At 41.6% G+C, this 25940-nt stretch overlaps 2 protein-coding genes across 2 annotated transcripts in view; one reads left to right on the top strand and one right to left on the bottom strand.

The window, feature by feature from the left end:
* Nucleotides 1–4574, top strand: part of atrnl1b (attractin-like 1b) — a 44809-nt gene extending 40235 nt beyond the window's left edge. The window contains exons 28-29 of the mRNA XM_068754344.1: nt 3406–3520; nt 4378–4574. Coding sequence (XP_068610445.1) covers nt 3406–3520; nt 4378–4502 — 240 coding nt within the window. The 3' untranslated portion in view covers nt 4503–4574. The remainder of the gene's footprint in view (nt 1–3405; nt 3521–4377) is intronic.
* A 7558-nt stretch (nt 4575–12132) lies between these two features.
* gfra1b (gdnf family receptor alpha 1b) lies at nt 12133–24772 on the bottom strand. Its single transcript, XM_068754443.1, has 10 exons — nt 24733–24772; nt 24237–24539; nt 23429–23512; nt 16598–16776; nt 16173–16345; nt 15848–15957; nt 15387–15521; nt 14496–14695; nt 12434–12481; nt 12133–12273 (listed from the first exon to the last, which is right to left on the bottom strand). The coding sequence occupies exons 1-10, from the start codon at nt 24770–24772 to the stop codon at nt 12133–12135; spliced, it is 1413 nt and encodes a 470-aa protein (XP_068610544.1).
* Between the last annotated feature and the right edge of the window lie 1168 nt (nt 24773–25940).

Genomic DNA, 25940 nt, shown 5'->3' with positions numbered 1-25940 from the left:
TTTAATTCCTCAGATTGACTTACTGAGGCAAATAAATGAAGCATTGTATGATACAAGCCTCACGATTCTGCCCCCTTGATTGGGGTTCATAAATTAATAAAGTATCATATAAGCGGTGGCAAATAACATTTTATTCCAGTTATCAACTCGCCGCATCCAACATTATGATCTTCCCCGTGGAACAGACTCAATCAGCCCTTGGCAGGCTTTTCATTTTAGAGTGCCTACACGGTTTCCAATGGGGGAACGTGCCGGTGTTGGACTGTGTGCAGCTCGTGATCACATGACTTGGCAGCATCTGAAGGTGAACCATACGAAACGAGCCTAATTCTGTTTTATAAAGGTTAATTGGTTAGCATCTGGCATCACTTTGCTACGAAAATATTTGTTGATGTCAAAGAGGACAGTGACGCCACGCTTCTGTGTTTGATTGGTCCGTTTCTACTCTCATTCAATGACTTTGTCCAAGTTATAGCATCGTCAGTGAAATCAAGTTCTATTTGTGTAACACTAAATCACAAGTTAACAAAAGTCATCACAATGCACTTCACATAAAGAGCAGGCCTAGATCTAAATCACAACAGCCTTTCTGGCCGTTCCCTCTATTTTTGTTCCGTCCGAGTAAACCCTCGAGAGACGGACTTTGCTTTTAGTGACCATGATGTCAGCAGCTGTTGGACAGAGACGATCTGGGCCGGAACATTTGGAGCCGAGGCCTCGGTGTCACAGATGTCTCTGTTCACTCTGGCTGGCGTTCAACATATGGAACCGCTACCACACCACCAGAGTGATGGATGACACCTGTCAGAGGGGGAAAGAAAAGGAGATGCGTCGCGTGTGTTTGTGTGTATGCGTGTTTGTGCGTGGATGGTTACGAATGACCGTAATGCATTCCTCACGCCTGATTCATGCATAGTAGAAATGGAGGCTGTGCAAAGATAACGATAGCGGAGACGGTAATTTGAAATGCCTTGATAGAAAAATGGAACCTTATTATTGAAATTGAATGAAATAATAAATTACCGTAATGCTAATTTTATTTTATTTTTTTGCAATGCAGGAATACGCCTGTTATCCGAAAAATTGTATTTATTTCACAGAGAATATGAGAGAGAGCGCGATAGTATCTTTAACTCTGCTATTGTTGCTGCCTTTCATGCGAACAAAGTTTTTGTGACGCAGCTTCAACGCACAACAAATATTGTGATATTCAACTGCATTCTTTGATAAAAGTTGGCATTGGTCATTTAATTGAAAGATAGCTTTGGAATAAATCACATTTTGCCTCTAATTTAGCAACAATAAGGCCTCTACTGATGATATTGCTATTTTTTGTATTGTTCAAAAGACCATTGACTTTGTATAATGTGTCGTTGAAGACAAATGGCTGGATTGACAGTGGATTGAGGTGCGTTTAACACAACAGTCAACCTGCAGCGATGGAGGCGACGCTGTAAAGCTTTAAGCTCTTTGGATTTGTGCGGTGACAGATGGAACACAGAGCACTTTCTCTTTATTGAACCGGTCACTCGGCATGTACAGCTTAACAAGTGTGAGACAGAAGTTTCCAAAGGGTCCCTATCTCTTTCTGGTGACAGGTAAATGGCGCTCCAGGAGGAAAAAAAGAGCTGTCTGCAGAGTAACGTGACCGCAAACAAGCAGATCTCTCTGTAATACAAGGAATATGTTGCTTCACAGTGGCACAAATCATCTCCAACGAAAGACGTTTCTGCCTGGACCAAAACAGAAGGACGTTAATTCAAAACTGTAACGCCAGTTTAGTTTCGTTTTTTTATTCGTGCATTTACAGACTTATACAGCGATGATGCATCTGTTTGTTTCAATCGGACAAACACAAACATGCCAGCGTTACAGGTTTGCATTCAAACGGCTGTGGCGACGTTTCACGCATTCGACCGTCAGTGTAGCTCGCGGTGGATTTGGCGTTAATCAAAAATAGGCAAATTTTACTCTCTTGGTTGGCTGCGGCATTTACAGCGATCCATTAGCAGAGTCATTTAAACGCTCCTGAAATAGCTGACGATTTAATTGCTGTTATATTTCAGCATCTGGTGTACCTCTCCATCATTGCTGTACTTAAATGATGCACGTGGGTATTGTGTTTCGATCATATGTCCCAAGTAACATCGCACATAAAGAATCTGCCTCCAGGCAGGCTTGTTTTATGCAGAGTATTAGTTTTGTGTATTTTCACCACCTTTTGTTTTTGCTTTTTCTTTTGGAGTATTTGGTAAAACTGAGTAATACATGTACAATGATTATAGGTTAGATGCAGCTGGAATCAGGAAGATACTTCAGGAGCGTAGGACTAATAAATGCAGATTTTCCTCTTTTTGAGCTATAGTTTTAAGTATTACTTGCAAAAAATATATAATGTATACATTATGTTTAAATTAAACATACAGTACAGGGTGGACTTTTACAATTTTTATTTGTCTTTTATATTGAATTCCATTATATTGTTGTAGAAGTGTTGACCTTAAATAAATTGGTGTACCGCATTTATCCCCCGCTTCGGCACAAAATGAGTTTAAATAGGATTTAACATCCATTTTTAATGCAGAACTAGCTTATGAATGAATATTTGATTTCCAATATAGCGAGTCAAATTTTTCTTTCCTTTGTCAGTGTCTTGTAGACACACACATTCAGATTAGTGTTTTGTTTTTCATTGTTTTCACATGGTGAACTATAACATATATGGCACCCTGTGCCTGATTGTCTCTCGTCTCAGTCCTTGAGCTCATATTTTTCTCTACAGTTTTGCCTCATCTCCCTTTTTTTTTAATTTGGTCAGACACAGAGAAAAAAAAAGGTCAATGCTTTTCCGACATATTATTATTCCCCAATTTCCATCCCCTCACCTGAACCCCGCTGTGACATTCATTATGAGGATGGCATGTTTTTCGTGCTTGAGACAAGTGGTTTCGGCCATTATCTCCGAGGGTAGGTCACTTGCGCGACACGTGGGTGGGCCGTGTGATGGGGACACACACAAGTGTTTTTGATGTGTGACCAATTGAGGGACACTTTACAAGTGTGACAGACATTAATTTGAATTCAACTTGACATTGACAGCATGGTGGCGCAGTGGGTAGCGCTGTTGCCTCACGGGGGGCCTTTCTGTAAGGACTTTGCATGTTCACCCCCTGTCTGCGTGGGTTCTCTCCGGGTTCTCCGGCTTCCTCCCACCACCATAAAGTATCATGTACTTTGTTTGTCCCACCTTTTAACAAATGGCTGTTCTTACTGTTATGTGTTCAGGATACGTTATATCAAATCTAAATAAACCAATGAATATTGTTCTGTTTCTTGCCCGGTGATTCTGAAAACGTGTTCAAATGTTTGGTGGTTGTTTTATTTTTGGACCACATCTCTTCTCAGGGTGCCCCTAAGCCTGTTGCCATGGAGCCGTGTTCAGGAGGGAAAGCTGGTGTGTTGACTGTCCTCGTGCGTCTGCCCTCTGGACCCTCGGGCTTGCCCCCACCAGGACAGTCAGGTGACACACAGATGCACACCACACAAAGTAATGGTAACACTTGCCATATTTTATATTGATCTGGTTGAAAATATATCAGATTTGTCGCATGCAGTGAGTGTTCAGGTTTGCCATTTAAATTACCTTAAACCCATTATTATCATCGGGGTTAAATCAGATCAGGTCTTTCCAGGGCTCCGCCTCCAATCCTAGGAGAGCCCCACTGTGGTTAATTATTTTAAATTAAAATGTAAATCTGATGTCAGTGTCACAAGTTGACATAGAATAAGTTCAAACACATATACACGCTGCTCAGTGCTTTCTTGTTATTTAGCTAATAATTAGATACCACAACTCGAATGTGAAAAAAAAACTCCTTCATATCCATATGTGCTGATTTTGAGAATTGAGAATAAATATTTTGGCATCATTAGAGTGAGTCTCATTTATAACCGTTGCATATGGAAACTTTCTGTGTAAAATTTATGATCTATAAAAAACAACTTTGCTGGCATACAAACATTTTGAAGAAGGATGGGAGGGGGTTGATGAATTGAAGTCATATCGTATAATGACACCTCTCACATATTTAATTTCCCTTGATGTCAAAGATTAATTAAAGATCCTCCTTATCCTGAATATATTCAATCCAGCAGGGCATGTTTTTTTTTCCTGGGTGCTTTTAGTGAACCATCACTATTCCTTCAGTGTCTGTCAGTTTGAAAAGTCAGGAGCCAAATGAAATCTGTTTGAGAGTTATTGCTAGGATTATAAGTACATGCAACCCGTCACATTAAAACTCCAGTTACTCTTAATGTCTGATGCAGCCGCTGTCTACCTGCTGCCTCACGTTTCTTGCTGCTTCCTCCTTTCTTTAGGAATCATTGTTGCCAGCGCGCTCATCGACATTTCCCAGCAGAAACCGACAGACTTTAAGGACAAGTCCCTGGCTCTAAAGAACCGAAAAGCACTTCCTCCCGCACACCAAGGCACCTGCGTATGATCGTCAACTCCATCGGCTCCCTTATTACACCACCCGAGGTCGCAACTGTTCCAACACGCCAGTCCCAGACCCGAGGCAGTTTGTCCGGAGACGAGACACGGCTTCGTGCAGATGATTCCATTGAAACTTGCCAAGTCCCAAGAGCACAACCTTTCCTTGACCTTTCCTGCCCCTTTGCTCTCCTCCGCATGAACGGGCCTCTGGTCGGTTCACGCTGGGCCCAGTCCCTCGCCGTGGGCAGTCGTGTCATGAACTGCAGAGAGGAAGCGCACGTGATCCTTGACGATTAATGAGGCGGCTCTACACCCATTGGCGCTTCAGTCACATCATCCGACCGAGCGAAAAAGGAGGGCGGCCGTATGTTGTGGGTTTTATCAAAGTGATTTCCTTTAAACTGTTTTGGAAGTGTAACAGATGGTTTCTAAATGGCCAGTCCATGCTGCCTCCGGACCTTCTGGGTTTTTTTTGCTAGCCAACAAATTAACACAATGAGTTTATATGAGAACCTGACTCACCTTCACTGTATGGACTGAAATCATTTAGCCTTTTTTGTATGTGAAGCTACACCCTAAAGTTTCTTTTTTTGAACCCTCCATCACCAGATGATTGTGCTTTGACATCCAGGGTCTCATGTCCAATGTGTCGCTGAAGCTAAAGTCTTAAAGCTTCTGATCTTGCCCTTGGATCGGTGTGGTGGGTGGATGTGCCGTAAGAGAAAAATGTCAGTATAATAAAATAAAAGACCAGGGACATTTTGCTCCTCTGGCTGTTTACTTGCTTGTTTTCTAAGTTTTTTTTTTAAAGAGTTCTTTCAAGCTACAACTTTATTCCCCTTGTTGTGTACAAGGAGAAATGTTACCTTTTATAATGCCATGGCTTTCCATCAACTCCCAGCGTCTTGTTGGAACAAATGTGAGTCTTTGTTTCTCTTACCTCTTGTCAGGTTTTCAGGGCATTGGCAAGAGATTACTTTTCTTTTTGTTTGTTTAGGTATTGTCACCTGTTACTATTATATCTTTTGTTACATTTGTGTAAAGAACATCTGTTAATATTTTTTGTTTTTTGATATTTAACAAATTCCTCCATACCGACGGTTTTCCTGTGATTTTGCTTGACGTAAAATCACTTGATTCAAAGTCGAACCTTTTTGAATTTTCATTATTTAAGGGCTGCCTGGGCATTGTCTTTCTGTTACAAAATGGCCATTGTGATGCATTTCATCAGGATAATATGCCAGTTAATGTGTTAATAATTTGGTTTTCTCAAGTTAGCTCACAACGGTGCCGTTACGCAGGAATCAAGCGCCCCTCTACTGTGAGGGGAAATAAAAAGTGTTGATAAATTGCATATCGGTATTCTTCATTGTATTTAAAAAAATGGACAACATGCCAGAAAATAAAATAAAAAAAACACAGAACTCTATTTTGTGCACTGTATTTTTCTTTGCATACAGTATTATAGTAGTGGTGCAAACCTAAAAGCTAGTTTTGTTGAGAACAAGCATCGTGTCCTGGTCTGAAAGGAAGAAGTGGGTTCTAAAGCAAATGTATGAAACAATAATCTTGAGTCAAAGATTTGTTGCGACCACAATTGGTTTCCGAGGGTTTTTGGTCTAAGCCGACTTTGGTCATAAGTCGCCACGTTTTAAAATACTGTGAGTACGGTATATTATGCTGCGTCATGATTCTGTAAATGACGAGGAGAAAGAGACAATGTCCTCTCGCTAGACATCGAGCGTGAGGCTGCGGAAAATGTCTCACGCACCATTCGCTCACTCGCTTTCTGGTATGTCATAAAAAACACGTCGTAAACGGACAAAAAACACCAGGAGTGCGGTCGTAATGTCGTAGAGTCGCATAGGTTGTAAGTCGTCGAACTGATTCTCAAGTTAGTCTTATTAAACTATCTCTCAAGACCTTCTATTCAGGGTTTGTATTTTACACAATGAAAGTAATTTCAAATGGATTTTATGCCATGTGGTTAAAGAAAAAAAACATCTCGCCTTCAACTCTCTCATTTTGAACAGAGGGCTTTATGGCCCAATCCTTCAAACAAGAAGAGACTCTTCATGCCCTCTGCGCACGTCTGGCATGTCAAAGGGAGGTGACATGTGTTCTTAAGATTCCATTGTGCTTGGCAATTTCAGAGCACTCCTGCCTGCCAGGTCTGCTTTTGCGAAGTCATTTGCCTCTCCTCCCTTTTCAGCGATCAAGACAACGGACATGAGATGCCCTCAAAATAAGCAGCCCTTATCAGCAGCAATGTCTGCCGTCCCTGCAGCCGCCGTTGTAATGCGAAGATTAGGGAATGATGAATAAATAGAACGCAATTGGACCGAAAATTTCAGGATCCAGATACGAGTCCCAAACATGATTTGATGCAGAAGCTGCAGAAAGTGACTGAGGCTTCATGCCAAGATGTTTTCACGTCAGGAAGACAGACTTCCATCGATTCTGTTAAGAAATTATGTTTTTCCCAAAATACTTTTCTTTCTGAAGATTCTATTAATATTAATATTTCTTAATTATTTTAAATAAATAGATTTATACGTGCGATTACAAAGGTAGACTCAAAAATCTGTGTGATGAGAAAATGTGAAAGGACATTTGAGAATTCCCATTATTGATTCATGAATGTGAGTAAAGATTAGCTAAGGTGTCCGCATTATGTCGCTGGCCCTTTACGGTTAATAGAAGTGACTGCTTCTGATGGTGAGATGCAGAAATTCTCAAAGAATAAACACTTAAATTCCTGCACACGCGTCCTGCACAGGTTCTTCCCAACTGCTCATGAATTCATGTGACTCCGGGGGCCAGCTGTTAAAACCTGTAGCTGAAAAAAAAGATCCAGCAAAGCACTAAAGTCTGAAAGGCTTTTGACCAAACAAGCTGGTGGCTGTTCCAAAGTGTAACTGGCTGTTATTTTTCAAAATGACAGCTAAGTGAACGGAGGTCACCGCAAAGTACTGGAGAGGGATGTGACTGCTGTGCTGAGCCTGAATCAATGCTGCCAAATTGATGTCTAGTCTGGAACATATGACGGTCAAATTGTCTGACTGCTTCAATTGTAATTTTTATTTCCGTGTGCTTACAGTCGGCTATTCATGTTTTCCTTTTTTTTTTTGTCTCGGGTCACATACAGGATGTCTACATAATACAGATATTTATGAGTGTAGCATTCAGTGTTCTCAGGCGACAAAGTCAAATCAGAGTGCATCAGCGTCATTGCATATACCCTCCCTCTTACAAATGAGGCCTGTAATGAAGTTTCTTTCTTGTCGCCATGACAACGTTGCAAAAATGTTCCTGAGATTAATTGGATAAGCAGAGGAGACTTTGACTTTGTCTTTTGCGTGAGTCGCCACAACCGCCGGATAGCGCTGCTTTAAAAAAAAAAAAAAAAAAAGTGATTCACGAGACAATATGGCGCTTTGGTAGGGTCGGTTGCGTGCGTAGGTCACAAGCGTGCAGATCGCAGCCACGAAAAGACCACTATCCCTTTTTGTTGTTTTCCTTATGTGCCATCGTATAATATGTGAGGAAGCTTTCCTGTAATCCTCCCGACAGACAAATGCACAAACCACTGGATGCAAATAAAAACGTGACATGTTGCTCTATGAGTGCTGAATAATTACAACGAAAGAACTTCTTCTTGAAAAGTTCCTTGATGTCATTAATGTTGTAATTTGATGCTATATAAATAAAGCTGACTTGAATCGCCTGTCTGTTCGGCTCTCTTCCATGAAGGTCAAGACGACTGTGTCGGGGCCTTTAAAATGAAATCGAAGACCCTGGCTTGGCAAACATGATTGATAGGAGGTCAGACAGATGAAGAGGCTGCAGTCTTCCGCCCTCCAGCGCAAAATGAATGGCCTTCAGATCGTTCTAGGAGGCAAGAGCAGATTCTCACGTGGGGGGGAGGGGACTCATTAGATTGATTGAGAACAGCTGGCGTCTTATCCGAGGTTGCCCTTTGCAGAAACGTTACTTTCCAAGGTGCTGCAATGTTGGCAAAACAGCACGACAGAGCGCTTTAAATAATCCGAGCCATCAACCATGCTGTTACGTTTCCAGATGGTCTCAACAGGTTGCGTCCGTTTCTAACACAAGGCTGTGATTGGTGCGTTTCTTCAACATAAAGTCCTCCATTGTTCTAGTGGTTTGTGGATGTGGTCCATCATGACAGTAAAATAATTCCTCATCAACAATGTGGCCTCCCCCCCCCCCCCTCTGATTAGGGTTTGCCACAACAGAATAGGCAGATTAATTATGGAATAAATCATGTTTGGCTGCAGCTCTGCTTTACAGCTTCCAGTTTACCGTCCGTTTCGGTTCATTATGACTTAAGTGAGCAAATACTTTGAAGGTCAACACAGGTTAATTTGTCTCCCTCCAGTCCGGACGTTAAAAGCGCTGTCATGTTTTCTCCAGGCGATTTTCTTAATCCTTCCAGGAATTTAAAAAAACAACAACAATTTTTTCAATCCTCCCATCTTTTCAGTTTATGGTTTGGGCTTTAACGAACAGCTTTGTTATCTCTTATCTTTGCCCCCACCACCACCCCTGTGCTGCAGAGCAACAGGAGCAGCTGAGGATAACAAGGACTATTTATTGTGACAAGCTATACACTTTGACATTTGGACACGGCAACAGAAGAAGGTAATAAAGTTAAATATCTGCCGTTTCTCCCCATTAATGGAAAAAGGTGAAAACTACATAATGATAATAATAAAGTGAGGTCAAAGTTGCAGTAATTAGATGTGATTTCTGCCAGGCGGCGCTGCTATGATTGGACTATTTTATCAGCATTGTCTTTTTTAGTCTGAGCCCAAGATGAATTTTTGGATCGAGAAGACCTGCAGAGGGTAATGCTAGTGGGAGGGGGAGTCTCTAAACTCTCTCCCAGTCCTTGGGGCTTTATGGCACGGCAACAGTAAACCTGGAGAGCAGTAATATCTATCTTGGGTTTAATGACAACTATTATCTCAAGGCGACTTCTGCACTTTGCATTCTTAAAACCTCAAGAGTTCAATTTGAATGGCGCTCCCGTCTACAAACAGAATATATAATCTGTATACAAGTCCCATGAACACACAAGACTTGTGAAATATTTGCATGTGGTGTTGTGGTTCTTTCTTATCAACTAACAACGGTGACTATGGTCATGTCAACTCAAAATTTCTATTTATCTGGGAACTAGTTCCAGTCGGACTTGACTTTTAAATTATATTAATCTCACTGTTTCTAGTTCCCCTATTGGCTAATCAGTCAGCTATAACTCTACTCTGCCAGACAGCCAATCAGAGCAATTCTCCAAATGTCCCAATAATTCCTCTAAAGTGAACATTTTCAATCTTTTTTTTTCTTCTTCTATGGTCTCAAATGATCCCAAGGATTCCAAGTAAAATCTGTTCAATCACTACATTTGGTCCTCTATCAATTACTATGGCTGCTCGTCATTGCTATCTCATGCATAACAGAGGAGGATATGTTGGCCCTTTTCTACTTTGTGACAAGTCTAATAAATCTCAGGCCTTCTCTCTAGGTCAAGTATCCCATCAGTGTGCCAAAACAGGTGGGCCATATTCTCGGCGAGACGTGTCCCCATCCTGTCCACTGAGCCGTCCGTCCTCTGCGCGCCGCGTCCTTGCCCGCCTGCATCTCTCCGCACCGGGACAGATGTGATCTGACTGACAATGGCGCCCTTTCTGCTTGGCGCTTTCTTGTAATCCAGTCTTCCAGCTCGGTAGCGGTTTTGGGCACGTGCGAAGCAACATCATTATTTTTGGTTTCATGCATGCTAGGTCCACCACACCAGCACCTATCGAAACTCCACCGGTCTCTTGAGTCAGTGGAGCTTGCTGGGTTAGTGTCCGTGGCTCTCACTATGCTCGCCCTCTTCTTCCTCAGATCTCCTGAGAGCTTGATGATCCAGACTTCCCATTAGAGGCCGATGTGAACCTGGTGTTTTGGGATAATTCTTGGTTATTGGTTGGATGAGAGGGATAGAAACAATGAGTCAGTGACTGACGTTATGTATGCCGTCACGGTCGAGCACCAATGCAGAAAAGTTAGAGATCTCGCCCGGAGTGTAATTCCAAGGAGAACCGCCACTGTTCCAACTAATGAAACGGTTGAACTGACAGAGATGGAAAAGGAAGGATATGAGTCAAAATCCGGGCCAGCTTGACTCACCGTTCACCTTTTTTTGTATTTAATTCTTTTATTTCAGCTGTTTGGCAAACACTGAGCAAAAACATTTCAACGTTTTTGCCAATTTCTTGGACATAAATGCAGCTTTCTAAATGCTGTTTATACATTTAGATCAAATGAGATAAACTTTTTTTTATGTGGTAACACAATCTTTCCTAAAAAGAAGTGCGTCACTGCAGGCTTGAGTTTACAGGAATCAGACAAAGCAGTCGTTTTAACAGACACTTTGCACTTTCCAACGCCAGGGATGGTGAAAAACAAGCTTTCAGCGTTCATTATGTTGTACATTCTTTTAATATCTTGGCAATTAGGGTGTCATTAAATATATAATAACAACGTAAGTGTTTACTTCTTTTCCTCCATTTCCATCGGTAGTAATTGCTATAGCAATTAACGTCTGCTAGCTTTTGTCTTTTGGCATTAGCTCCCCTTGAGGAGTATGTAGACATTCTTCATCAACCCCTCTCCATTTGTTCTCTCTCTCAAGAAAAAAAATCAAAAAAACCCCGACAACAACAGAAGAATAATATCAATTCTTTTTAGCCATTAGAGACATCTTGGAAATACTGCATGATCTTTTTTTCTTTTCTTTTTTTGCTGTTCCAAATAGCCCGATGGCACCCTAAATACCGTCGAAGTTAACATCGTTGCACATCGCGCTCAAAATATAATCACACAATGGAGCCGTGTCCCCGAGAATCGTAACCCCGTCACGTAGAAATCACAGCTGAAGCTGAGAGGCCTCGGACATCAGTCGCTAACAAAGACTGTGGGAAACATCACAGACGATATTTTACAAGCTAACAGCTGCATATTGTAACACAGTGCACACAACATGTGTCATACATGTACAAAATGTTCAGAGGGGATGCGATAAAACACAACCACCATAACAAACAAATAAATCTACACATGAAGAGTTTTCTTACTTGCTTCTCGCCGATGCTTTTCTAATCTTATTTCTTATAATGTCTCTGAAGTGTGTTAACTGTCCATTTTACGACACTTTTGTTTTTTTCTCAAAATTTGGTTGAACTAACGATTTACCATAAGGACAAATCAAAGCACAATTACACAGGGAATGATCTGGATCCTCGAGATGCTGTTGGGCGCACTGGCAGTCCGTTCAGTCAAACGTGTGCCGACTGCGGATGGATTCACACGTTTTGGTTTGACTCCAAGACCAATGGTGTTCCCAATTCTTGAAGCCACCAAGAGGCCAGGTGAGGAAACGAGCTGCTTTCTCAGCAGCAGCAGCAGCTCCGGATCAGTCTATTTACAGTCAGCTATAATTCAGTGCCGTCTGGTTTCGCTGCTTTCCAACAGAAATGCAAGTACTTTGGCAAATGTCTAAATGGAAATGAATTGAATCTCTTCTTGAGACGTGTGTCGATCCATAAAGAAAAAGCTACAAAAGCTCAGTCTTCAAGAGGAGATGCTCCCGGCGCAAAAGCAAAGACCAGTGCGAGGAACAAACAGGAGGGGTGTAAGCTGGCGAGTTCAGCTGTTGAGCTTCTGGCGATGGCGTTTGAGTCACTGGACTCATCCAGTTGGTGGTTCTGAGGGAAAGGACGATGGAGTTAGGTTAGATATTTGTCATTATTCATGCAGATCATGACATACAAGGCAGAGGTTTATTAAATGGCAAATATGGACACACTTATCATGATATACAACATTTGTTGGTGCAACGTTGAATGCAACGTAAAGATTTCTTACCACACACACAGCAGCGTCCACCGTTAGATTTGACACCAGCTTTTGGGCCTGTGAGGAATAAAATGAGAGAAAAAGGCAGAGAAGCATAAACTTTTTATCCTTTGTCAATGTGTTTGCCTCGTTTTCATGATCAGACTGGCAGATGGTGCTGCAAAAAAAAAAAAAAAAAAACATCCAGCAAGCTGATTCTGTCTGACATCTTTCATTTAACCAGACTGAGTGCAGTCAAACGTTGTCTGGGCCCGGAGGTCGGATCGTTTTACAGTGAAACAAAGTTGAGCAAATATTACTGCTTCAATTCCCTCTGCTGCAGCTCTGCGGAGAAATTCAGATAATAATAGGATGTATGATAAACTGCTGCGGCATGGACTCTTTACGGACCTGCATGTATGATCCAACTCCTAAAGCGAGACGCGAGTGACTATAAGTGTGTTCTCTTGGGCCAGCTCAAGGCTAAGTTCAGTAGAATAAAACCTTTCAATGTTACCCTGCCAGGAAAATACCCACATGTATTCTATGCACACACACATAAAAACAAAAACACAGTCAGAGATGCATAGATGGAATGCAGAAAATGATAAAGTGATGCTACGGTGGTTTGGGAACATAATAAACACTCCATTTGTTGTTTCTTAAGTGGAAGGAATATTCTATAATCCCATATTCTGGAGAAGAATGATTAACTGCCCTATAGGAGGTTTTTCCTCTCGGAGGATGTTCCCCCTGGTGATAAATCACATTATATCTATTAAAAGCCAATATGATAAATCGGGTCGCTTTAAATGTATGTGATATCATCTCACTTAAAAAATATACCCCCAGGAAATGTGTTGGAGGAAGCCAAGAAGTTCTACCTATAGAATAAAGCCAAACAAACAAACAAACACACAAAACCTTATTTTAAAAGTCAGAGAGAGCACATTAAATGTTTCTCTGTAATGGTTAGGTTAGAGCTTTCTAATCCATGGTGTTGTTATTGTTGTTATTCGCCAAGGACGTTATGTTTTTACAGCTGCAATACGATCTTGATGGAATTTCCGGGGAATGTTGGGAACAATACCAGGAAGACTTGATTCAATTTTGGTGATGATCCGCCATTACTGAAAGCGTACGTTTTAGGAATAACTTCTAAAATAATAATAATTTCAATGTGAATCCAATTGCTAAAGGTTTGTTTCCACGGTTAATGAATCTAAAAATAGAGATACAATAAATGTAGGTCAACAATTTGTTGTGGAAATTCCAATATAGGGAGACTGAGATGCTTTTCTAGTTATAATACTGACTGCAGGTTTTGCCATTGCAGGTTGTAGCTGTTAAAAGCTAAGCGTCATGGACCGGAAATCTAAATCTGAGGAGCATCTTTGATAGCTTGTCACTGTACACACACACACACACACCCCTGTGGGTCTTTCCTGAAGTTACTGTGGCAACCAATTAGCTTTGACATGACAGCTTTGGAAACTCTGACGTCTCATCTTTCTGCCCAGAAGGGGGGATTCTTTTGATACAACCAACCCAGACCCATCAAGGTGACAGAGCCAGGCGTCTGACACTCACACAGAAGCTATGAAGAGATCTTTCGCCTGATGTTCAGGGCTCAATTTAACAAAAGAAAAACAAACGACAACAAAAACCTGGAAATGTTACAAAATATTTGGTATCATTAGGACTTCCAGTCCAGAAATGTTTCCACCAAAGAACAACTTTGCACGTTTTAGTGCAGACAACAGGCAAAGCCACTGTCTGCAAACAAATTTGCAGTTGGACAACAGGATGTTATGAAAATTGAAACTTGTCCTTTGCGGTGCATTTGTGCCCTTTTGTTGCTGTTAGCATTCCAGTAGAGTCTCTTTTATAGTTTATATTGTCTGTTCAAGCATATGACCTCTGCAAAGATGCAGACTAGATTATGATGCCAACATGTTGATTGTTTTAGTGTATATTTTCTCTTTAGAGCCATAATTGTGTCAAATTAAATTAAAATGAGTACTTTTCCTATCCCTGTTACTTCATATATACAACAATATCACAACCAAACACTCTTGTTCTGAATCGTCACCTGTAAGGTCCCACAAATGGGATATAATGAGTCGCCATCAAGATCCAGTTTGGTCACATCCGTCAGTGAATCCAGGGCATTGCTGGTTTGGTCTTTACCCCTCCGAGTCATGCTGGGCTCCAGTACAGTAGGCTGAATCGGGGGTTGGGGTTGCCAAACTCCAACATCAGTGCCATTCCCAAATGCCTGAATGGCATTTCCTGCAGGAATGCACTGATTGCATTAGTGGAAAGTCTTACACATATTCAGAATTACTGTCTTGCTAGACTCATTATGACCCTGAATGCCCTCTGAGCTGCATTTTTAAAATCTGCTCTGAATGTCTAAAACGTTTGGAGATATCTGTCCTTGACTTGGAAATAAGTGCAAGCCCAAAATATATTTTTTCAATTCCTGCCGAACACTGCGTATAATTGATACTTTATATAATTGGTTAGGAGAAGAAATGGCTTGACCTTTCTTAAGAGCCTTTTTAAAAGCAGAGTCGCCATCTAATAACTATGATTCACAAAGCAATGAGAAAATAAAGTGCTTGGACTAAGAAAACGTGAACAATTATTAACGCTATGAAATGTTCTCATCATGTAACATTTAATCGAAAAAGGCTTTCCCTGTTTGTCGTTCTGATCATAATCTCAGCAAAAGCAAATTAGGCATGCATTGTATTCAAAGCAATTTAGCGTTTTTATTTATTTTGATCTTTGAATGTGGAAATAGCGCTGGATGGCCCAGCTGAGTGGGGAAAAGAAAATCTAAATAAATGCTCATGAGATTGTTTCAAGCACCGGAAGTACACATGATTGTTCATCCTTCGACTGTCACAACCTTATTTCTCAAATCCAGACAACATAAGCAGTCAGTTTGACCGAATGAGGCATCTCTGAAACTCACGCAAGCATCGATTGTTGGTGAAAAATTCTGTGAATCTTTCACATTCTGGTTTGCTGTTCCCGCTGCTGCTGCAGTCGCACCACGGCGACAGGCTGATGCCGAGCAATCGCATATAGTTGGGTGTCATCACCGTACCTGCGGCGCAAAGGAGGAGAAAGCTACTGTTGGTTTATGAAGTTACACTTTCAGATTAATAACACTTTTACAATCTAAATGCTACACAAGTAATATGTAGAGCGGTGCATTTATTATTTAGCGGTTTTATGGAGAAAAAGTCCAACCCCAAATGCATGGATTATAAATGTCGAGGCTGCAGGGTGGCAAAAAATCTGAGCAACAGTTTCAGATAAAACACAAGTTTCACTGGGTTTCTGATATCTTTTTTGATTAGCACATCAAAATCTGAATACATCTTTATTTATCACGAAACGCTTTCCAAATTAAATGATTCTTCAACTTACCAATAAGGCCTGAGTAGGACAGCAGACAATCAGCATAGTTCTCCCTCAGACAGCCGGATATGGAGCGAGCTTCAGGTTGACAGTTGCTGAGGAAGTCTGCCAACCTTGACCTAACAACAGTAGATCCAAATTATAAATCGATAAATATAGATTTTTATATCTGGAAATTGTTTTTACAATTAACATAATTGTCTGTTTTTCTTTGTTATGATATATGCTTAATGCTTCTGCAGACAGAGAGTCGTCAAAATATATATTTATGCAGCAGCAGCAACAATTTAAATACAATCTGACGGCATCAGGCATATCTCCCTCCTGCCTTCACCTGCAGATGTAGTTGGTTTTGCATGCATTCTGCAGAGACAGACAGTTAGGCGTGTCTTTATCTTCGTAGGAGCAGATGGGTACGATTGTTTGTCGCCGGCGTTCTGCGCATGCTGTTTGATCCCCAGCTGGACACGAGCAAAACAGCATCCCGTAGCTGTATTTAGTTGGAACCTTTTTTGTTTTTTGGAAGGGAAATGGAAAGAACAGGTTGAAACAGGGAGGGAACAAACTTTCACTTTGTTTGAAGCTCCCAATAGTATCTACTAAAATGTTTGCTCCCAAGCCATTTAAAAAAATATCCAGTTTCCACTTGCACCAGATTTAAACTTGAGACTGTCAGTAACAACCTCAATCACTTCAACATTTGACACCCGGCCGGCAGAAAAGCAACAGACAGCTCTCAGAATTACCATACTTAATTACCTTGTCAAAGAACTGACGTAGCGCCTTGTGGCATTTGCGCTTGTTGCACACCTCCGAGGCAGACACCCTGCTTGTGCAGGGATTGATGTAAGATGAGCGGTATTTCTTGCACGTGTCATTCAGGTTGCACGCCTTGGCAGCGTTCAGACAGTTGTTCTCCTTCGTGGACGCCGGTTCGGCTAAGAGAAAAAGAGAAATTTCACATTTCCTCAGGTGGGCATTGCTGTAAATTACTGAAACATGCACTGTTGAAAATACACTTCTTTATTCCATGAGCATCTTCTCTGTTTCGGGACGCATACGCCACCTCGCCAACTGTATTCCGTTCTCAGAACGCCTTTGCTTTTCATCATCAAACATCACAATGTTTCTCACTTGTTGCAGCAGACGTCTTTCCTGTCCATCTTACTTCTGCACTGAGCAGCACAAACTGTATCCACAGCCTTGTCGCAGAAGAATAAATCCTGTAATTCTGCCTTTTGAGGTGGAATTGACGCTCGCTGCCACGCTCTCGTGCACCACAGAATGTGCTATGATTACATCTGAATACATACTTGAACCTTAGGTTAATCATGTATTACAGAAGCCATTACTTACATCCGACAATTGCCTGGAGACAAGTGCCCCCCCCACCCATATTTAAAAATTTACTTTATGGTTTTAGATGACAACATGCTTCTATGTATGTATGTATGTGTGTGTGTGTGTGTGTAACAGATGGCCCAGTGAGTAAGAAGGTTGAAGCTTTTTGTTACAGTGTGACTCGACAGAGGCGCAGCAGCCCATGGCAACAAAAAACCTTTACGAATAAGAACATTTTTACATTAATGAAACCCATTGAGGGTCATGTTTTCACAGTTTTGGGATTTATTTACAAAGCCTGTTCCACTTCCACTGAAGTGAACATCCTGGGAGAATCAGAACATTACTGATGAAGCTTCATTTAAGTCTTCCATAAATGAGCAATTATGCAAAATGATAAAATTATGCAATGTGCAAACTATATAAATGGACATTTTAAGATTGTCAAAAGTCATCTGTATATTTTTCTGTGATGTTTGCATTATGTAATCGTGTGTGCTGAACCATGTTTTTTTAATTAGGTTTAAAAAAAACAACTTTTACCTGTAATGACTTTAATTCTGCTGTCATATTTCTCCATTAAAAGCACAGAAATGCACATCAGCATACAAGACCCGTCCTTCTATTCTATGTGACAATCTTGTCCAAGCATCTCTGACATCCAGAAATATTCCGGAACACAGCAATATGAAAATAAGAACGTAAACGCAGAAGAAAAGTATGTATGTATGAAATACGAGCCAGTTTTGAAGGAAATCTTTACAAATATCTCAAAGAATACGCACACAGTCATTTTTTAAAAAGACCTACAGGTCTTAAAAGTCACGACTCTTATTCAGCCTTCTTACGTTGCAAGCCCTAAGCAAGACCTCCATGCTGCCCTTTACGAAGACTGAAAAACAAGACAGTGGAGCAAACATTGGAATCTGACTCTTCGACCTTTGACAGGGTGATACAAAAGACTTTCTGTCAGCCCTCTCGGGTTCAATATGGTCGAAACGAGAAGCTGCTTACGGCTTCCTGAGGCGCAGCATGTACTAATGTCCTTTCAATATGAACATGTATTAGAATAAAACAGACACCCAGAGTTTATAGAATTACTGAAAACTCCAGTACTGAAAATCGTATGGTTTTATTATACAGTCTCAAGATAATAGACCAAAACTGTCCTTCGAAACGTATCGCTGCTTTACTTAATCCTCCTGAACCCCTAAACCATCTATTTAGTGCTCTGTGTTTCAATCCTCATAATGGAAAGAAGGCAGCAGTGGTCAGAGCCCACTCCTTCGTGGCATCCTGCCCACCATTGGGCCTCCTGCCAGCGCTGCTAAATCCCCGTCTCAGTGTCTCAGAACCAGAGTCCATTTATTAAGTGCACCAGAGTAATTAGCCAAATCTCACTAAATTCCCATCACACCAGCACTTCACTCCCTTCACTTAATCCTCCATGTCTCCTTCATCCTGTATTTGTTCTGACAGAAACGCATTAAACCCAGTTTGGGCGTCTCCTGCCACATTCCGTATGATTCTGATATGAGGTCACAAGGATGCTGATGCCGGATTACAGGCGTGTGCCGTGGATGGAAGGCCACATGCAAAAGGTAATAATGATGGTAATTCCAACTCCTAACGATGTTGGCCTCCGGCTACTGAGGAAACTCAACCACTAGTAAACAGGGTTTGTGTGGGTTTTACTGTTTGCAGGCAAACACAGGAAGTCTACGTGGGATCTAGCAATCCCTAGACCGAGTGTGTGGTTTGGGATGAGGCAGAAAGTCTCGGTCTAAGGTGAAACACACAATCATTCTTATTTTCATGTTGCATCTTTATAGCAATCTGAGTGACGCAAGGAAAGCCTGACGGTGATTCATGTGCAAAGTGATTTGCGCATAAATGAAGGTGTCGGTGCAGCAGCGATGCACGAGGTATGAAAAACGGCAAGTGGTTGCAGGGTGGAGCCGTATGACATCAAGCGATTCCATAACACTCTTATGCTTGTTAATATGCATGATAAAGTTACACTTTTTTCTCCACTTCTCACCGTGTGTGTAAAGTTTTAATATTTGATCATGCAGTGTTTAAAATGAATTTTAAACTTCTAATCCACAGCTTGCGTGTCCATTATTGGATTTTGCGCTCCCACTGGTGAACTCAGTTGGAATAAATTGAGTTATTCCGTGGTTCCAGAGGGGCAGAGTGAAAACAGAGAAGTGTGTGAAGAGAGATGCCTGCAGATGACTTGCTGATGCGGCTGAATGCACCTTTGTGTAAGTCAGATCAGCAGATTAAACGTATTTCTAATACTTATGGCCACTCAGAAGCTCAGATGCACAGTTCACATATATGTGCCGGGCCAGCAGCAAAGGACAAAGACCACAGGTCTGCTGCCTATAAGGAAAATATAGAATTATCATTGTGCTGAACTTCATCCATTGTTCACGAACTGGACTGTCTGGCAGAATCCTGATGAGCTACAAGGCCAGATTTGTAAGCGAGGACAAAGATGAGCCAATGGTGGAGCTTCAATGGTGATATACAGTATATATATATATATATCCCTTTGGGATTAATAAAGTATTCTGAATCTGAATATTCTCTCCATGAGAGCGGTTATTTTCATGTAAATTGAGGAAGTGCCTGGATAGCCTTTTAAAAACGTATGATGTTTGTTGCTCTCAAACTGAAACCATTAAAGCAGTTAAAATGTGCAGCCTATAATGGTTATAGCATAATGAGAACATGAGTGGCGGCAATTTATTGATAGAAATTGAGTGCAGGAGGTGTGTCTGCTATGGCTATATTCATTAAAGCGCTAACACTGATTTATATTGATGTATTCCTGACATTCGTTTTAGCTCCGGATGCAAATGCTCATTTCAACTATGCACTTCATTTTCAAAGGAACACACACGAGAAATTATTGAGATTTCCTTGCAGGAATCCACACTTTTCTTAACTCCTTCTCCTACTCCTGTAGAGATGCAAATCCTAATGTACTGCCAAGTCCATCTGGAATGATCTGAAATAGTCTTTAGCTCGGTGCAATTAAGTAAAGACCTTGAGCTTTCCTTCATGAGTGCCTCATTTACCAAAATAAATGGTGAAATTTAACGTTGCACTTGGGCATGAGGTCCTAATGGCTTTTTCTTTGCAGGAACTTCTGTATTTTGTTTGTGTTGCATCTGCAAAAGTCTCCCCTTGGCTGATTTATAAATGACACGTTGGCTTTTTCTGATCTAGCAGTTATTGGCCTGTAGGTTTGCATTAATAATGGAATAAATAGATCATAAGTGCAGCTTTCTGGAAGTTGAAGAACTAAATAGAGCATTCATGGAAGCTAATTATGGTGTGTTTGTTTTTCATCCGTGTTAGCAGCGTGGTTAAGTGAATGCATTGTTTCCAGCGCATTTATAATTTCGTAGCCCACGACAATTGTTCGCATTGATCACCACATTGATTTTTCTCTTGAGATGGACAAAATCCTATACCACTGTGGAGCTGTGTCCATTGATTGGTTCAGGCTCTCTCTCTCTCTCTCTCTCATGCAAACACATATTGACAATGAATCTGTCTGTGAATAGCTCTTTCTCTTTACGCACCCTAAATCAAAATATTATTGCGTGATGGAAGAAAGATCGTCGTCGGCTTTTCCTCACAGAGGAGACGTCTGGATGGATTCCAAAAGGACACGGTTTATGAATGGTTGTGAATCATGGAAACGTCACAGAGATGCTCATCCTGAGGAAGCATGAAGGAGGTCCGTACCAAAGGTCTTTGGGAAGATAGCGTGCAAAGACAATTGTAGACCGGCCACATATGTAGAAGCAGAGCGGGCCAGAATCAGATTGAATTAAATCTATACATTAAGACCTAAAAATAGTAGCAAAATCCCTTCTTTTCCCAATGACAGAAATGATAAGAGGAATTATTATGGGCCTCCTTGTGCAAATGCTTGAGAAGGAATCTCAACTCGATGATCACAGGCAGTGAACCAGAAATGTGAAACCTAATTCACATTTCTAAATTAACCAGTTTTGACATCCAAACCTCACCAAATGGTGACCTTTTTAAATCACTAATGGCACGATGACCAAGGTCTGGCACGCCTGTTAATCGGTATGCAATAACCATTGCTTGGAGAATGTTTCAAGATTCATTTCTTTGCTGTCAGGCGATGCAAATGAAGTTGGGACGCAATACTGCAGACAGCGTCTCGAGGTTGTGGTTAGGCCCAACTCAGATCGGCCCTTTCTGCATATAAAGCCTTCCGGGACCACCTTTGGGAACTCGACAGATTCAACTCTATGGATCATTTCTCCACTCCTGAGTCAAGACCTCAATGATTCCCAAGGACTCGGAAGAGATGAGGAAAAGGAAACGGCGGTGTGGCCAAGATGCTTCAAGGCTGCTGTTATGCGCTGGCTTCCAGCAAGAAGTAAATACCAAAGCGACATAGGTCAGTGTTAGTCCTTCCCAAAAAGACGATGATCCGCTAATTGTCCAAAACAGCCTGGAAACATGGAAAAATAAGTTCCATGATCTGAATTCCCTAAGAGACTCAACCACATTAATGCAATATACTCAAAATCACAGCACGCCATCGGTGACCTTATATATTTTTTGAAAGGCTGTAGAAGACGAGGATTTCATTGAGTCTGCTGACGAGCCAGTTTGATGAGTGGGCCAGCCTTCACCCTGTCCGGGAATCCTTGAAGGCATCGCAATAGTTATCCGTCTTTCCACTGTAAGATGCGAACAGTAACCAAGGACCAGGGTCACCTTGAAAAGCACAAGAAGCCTCACATCTTTATATCAGTGCAGTTTGTGCTGTTTATTTCAGTCTTTATTATCCTCTGAAACCAGAATAGCTGGCTGCCAATAAATTGATCCTGTCCTGAGGCCTAACAATACGATAGACAAGGGTCATCGTTTTTTATTTGTTAGGTTTTTTTGTGTGTTTTTTTGTTCTTTTTTTTTGCCGTAGAAAGCTAAATACATTGTTCACACACCCCTGCAGGATAATGTATAGCAGTGCGCAAACTGTTAAGAAAAAAATATAAATCACTTAATGGGTTAGGTATCAGGAATCCATTTGCCATAAGTGACCTCATTCCTGCCTGAAACTAAGCCAGGCCTCAGGCAAACCTAATGTGAACTACAGCATGTGAGCCAGAATACAATAATCCATACTATATCCCAGGGGTGAACTGCTAAGGCAGGATGCTCCCAACTCTGATAGCTGAAGATAAATGTTTGTCATTACCTCTACCAAGGAGAATATGGTTTTTGGAGAAAACTTTTGATTTTGATTAATAATAATAATTCCTGCATTGTTTTACATTTTCCAAAAGCCTCATGAGTGGTCGACCGATTTTAGACGTTCATTTCTCTTCTGGTTCTTCTTAGTCTCTCATTTGCTAGACCGATCTCAACGCTAGAGAGCAATCCCAACAATCCCACCACATGTTTTCTTCACTCGCCTTTTGAAAGACAGTCAACCACTGGGTCATAGTGGAGCAGGAGCGAGAGGGGCGGGCAGAGAGATAATCAAATGACCATTTTTTCCCACTTAAACAGAAGATGACAGCGTCCGCCCTCCGCCCGCCAGAAAGGCCAACTCGGAGAATGCCAGAGAACTTGACTCACACATGGTTTGTGTTCAATCAGTGCTACGCTCTGCAGACAACGGTTACTTAGACTGTGATAGATCACATCAGACCGACTAGTTGTGTGCTCCCAAGTCCACCTGCACCCCTTTCGGCATTCTAGGTGCTGAATGTCATTTAGAATCTCCACACAGCAATTACCAATAAACATTTCTTCTCAGACTTTCATTCAGGCATTCAGCACATACTCTAACTTAAAAGGATGATTCATTGAAAACAAGCATATAAATGCTACTTCCAGCACCAGCACTGTGAAAGTGGGGTGGTGTTGGGGGGTGGGGGGGATGCAAACCTCTCATCATTGCTGAGAGCTGAAAGTTAAATATACGAAATGACTCTGCTTTGTGTATGGTAGGTCACAGCGGCAGATAAAAACGCTTTTGTGATGGATAATGGGGGTTGAAAGCCGCAGCCCGAAACCAGAGAGCAGCAGAAAAGAGCGCTTGTCAAACTGTGACAGATTTGTTGAGGCGATTTAGGAACGTAAACGGTGTTTAAAGCACAGCTGAGTAATGATACCGACAAACAGTTAATTAACATTGCACGTCCCAAAACATTTTTTTTTTTAAGTATACCATCTTACCAGCAATGATGGGGGCCAGGCGGAATATATCTGAGAGGCGACTGTTGACTGGTTCGTATGGAGAGTATTCCAGCAGGTCGTTGCCTGTGAGACAAACAAACGATTAGCAACAACGTGCTGGGAATTGTGCACCATGTCTGTTATGTGTGGGGCGCGGCTGGATGTTTCCTCGTATTCCATAGCATATGAACTATACTGAAGGGGGTGTTGGGTAATCCCTGAAGTCCAGACATATGAATGTTTATTCTGTAAATATGAATATGTTGTAAAGTAATTACCGATAGAGCACATGGGGGGGGGGGGGGGTATCTTTGGTTACCTTCAATTTAGTATTTCAATCTCATATATTGGTTTATACTTCAACAGCCACGATCAATGTTGGATTGTATACAAAGTCGTAGAAAAAACATTGGGATTCTGAACTAAAATACAAATTTGCAGTACTTTAGACTTTCAACAAAGTGGTTTTGTACTACTTCATATTGATGGGACCATTTCTTTGCAGATTCAAATTTCACATAATGCATTATTTAAGATTTAATCAGTATTAGATCAGCTTTTATCTGCAGTAAAATAGACTCACATCGACTCGCTACATCAGTGAAATACAGCCCTGCGCATATTAATTGCATTTTGAGATGTAGCAATGTTATTACGCATGCATAACATCTCCATAAACTGGGCAAATTCATCCGATATTTTAGTGCAGTTTAAAATATACATTTTGATGCTTCTCCAGCCACCACTCATCCATACTGCGCCTTAATAATAAATCGAATATGGGTAGTTCACTTCGGTGCATTCGTACCCTGTAAACTCTGAAATATGCTCCAAAATATCCGGAGACAGTTCTTCTCCTTCTTCATGCCTCTTCTACACCTGCAGTTGTAAAGGGAGCTCTGCTTGACGGCTTCTATCGCGCTGCGGCACTCGCCCTGCGCCTCGGGGCCGGTGACCGCGCTGAAGTTGCTCTCCCTGCCCGCCACGCACTGCCTCATGGTCCGGTACTTGGTGCTGCAGCTGGACTCCTTCAGACACTGCTCGCTGGCCTTTACGCAGTCCAGGCGCACCGGGCGGGAGGGCGCGTTATCCCTCAAGGTGAGCACCGAGTCTGGGAGTTCAAAATGAGTCAGAAAGATTCAACGTTCACTGCGTGCCTGGATTTGTTTTTTTTAATCAGTTCAACGCAAACTTTTCTTTTTTTGGGGGGGGGGGGGACGCTTAATGATCACAATCCTGCCTCCATAATCCTCGCATTTAAAAACAGAATGACATTAAATTCGACAGATGGAAGCGCTACTCACCCAGAAAGGACACCATGATGATAGAAGTTGTTAAAAGCATCGCGTTTTGTTTTTGAGAGATTTCCCACGCGATCTTAGACCGGGATTCTGGGATTAAAATAAAAATCAGTTGTCAGACGGTTCTGCTTTTCCACAGGCTGCACATTATGGCTTTCATGTGGCGACGCCTCCCGCACATCCAACGAAAGAATCCCAACTCCCAGACCTGGAGGACGCGCGGAGACGCGCCGACGCGCCGACGCTGAACAATCCGCACCTCACTCCGCTCCCGGTTGCGGTTCTGTCTGGTCCGACACCGGAGCTGCCGAGGAAGAAACTTTACAGCCGGGAATAAAACTTTACACCCACCGGTTCCAGTTTATACAGGAATGTACTTAACTTTACGCGGCTTCACATCCCGGAACGCACAATAATGCCCAACAGCTGTGAGAAAAAAATAATAATTCCAGTCAGCAGGTGGAAAGACTGAAGCAACGGGGTCTGATCCGGACTGTTGTTCACTCTGATGAAGAACCGAGGAAGACTGAACGAGTGCGGGGGGGGGGGGGGGGGGGGGGGGGGGGTGACGTCATGCGACCATGCGCACAATAACCCCAATAAACCCATTCACGTCCACAATTCACATCAAACTGCTCAGACAGTCAAAACAGATGGATGGCCAGCAGCGAGCAGGTTACATCTGTGAGACCATGAGAACTGGACAGAACTCACTTATATATATATATTTAAAAAAAAACCCGAATAATAAATTCTACGTTTATAATAGTCCATAATGTTTTATCTGCCTGGCTGCGGGCATGAGAATCCAAATATATCTACTATCCAACAGCCACACTGCAGTATTTATAAGAGTCTCAGTATCTAACTGAAGACAGTTTTTGTCCTACATTCTTAAAAAACTATCGCCTGCAGCACTTTAAAGTTTCAAGGTATTTTAATCCTTGGAATTCTGAACTGAGAAACAAAAAATATATATATATATATAGAGGAGGGGAGGGGCATCTTTATCTGAAATTGCAGCTACCATATTCAATTTAATTCCTTTCAATTCAATTTTATTTCTATAGTGCCAGATCATAACAGAAAGTTATCTCAAGGCACTGATCGGATGGTTTAGTTTGTGTAGTTGGCAAAAGTTGAGGTCGATAATTCATGAAAGAAAAGAAACATCGTCCTCAAAAAATGTGTACAAACGTGTTGCTATAACA

The sequence above is a fragment of the Brachionichthys hirsutus genome, chromosome 21 (assembly GCF_040956055.1).
Source record: "Brachionichthys hirsutus isolate HB-005 chromosome 21, CSIRO-AGI_Bhir_v1, whole genome shotgun sequence".
In the NCBI taxonomy this organism is placed as follows: domain Eukaryota; kingdom Metazoa; phylum Chordata; class Actinopteri; order Lophiiformes; family Brachionichthyidae; genus Brachionichthys; species Brachionichthys hirsutus.
This window is presented reverse-complemented; position numbering and strand designations above follow the sequence as displayed.

What these genes read in the sequence shown, in the direction of transcription:
- gfra1b (XM_068754443.1), bottom strand. Translation starts at nt 24,772, where the DNA reads ATGCTTTTAACAACTTCTATCATCATGGTGTCCTTTCTGG. An exon ending in CATCATGGTGTCCTTTCTGG is followed by an intron (nt 24,540 to 24,732) that starts GTGAGTAGCGCT and finishes TTGAACTCCCAG; the next exon opens with ACTCGGTGCTCACCTTGAGG. An exon ending in AAAACCAACTACATCTGCAG is followed by an intron (nt 15,958 to 16,172) that starts GTGAAGGCAGGA and finishes TACTGTTGTTAG; the next exon opens with GTCAAGGTTGGCAGACTTCC.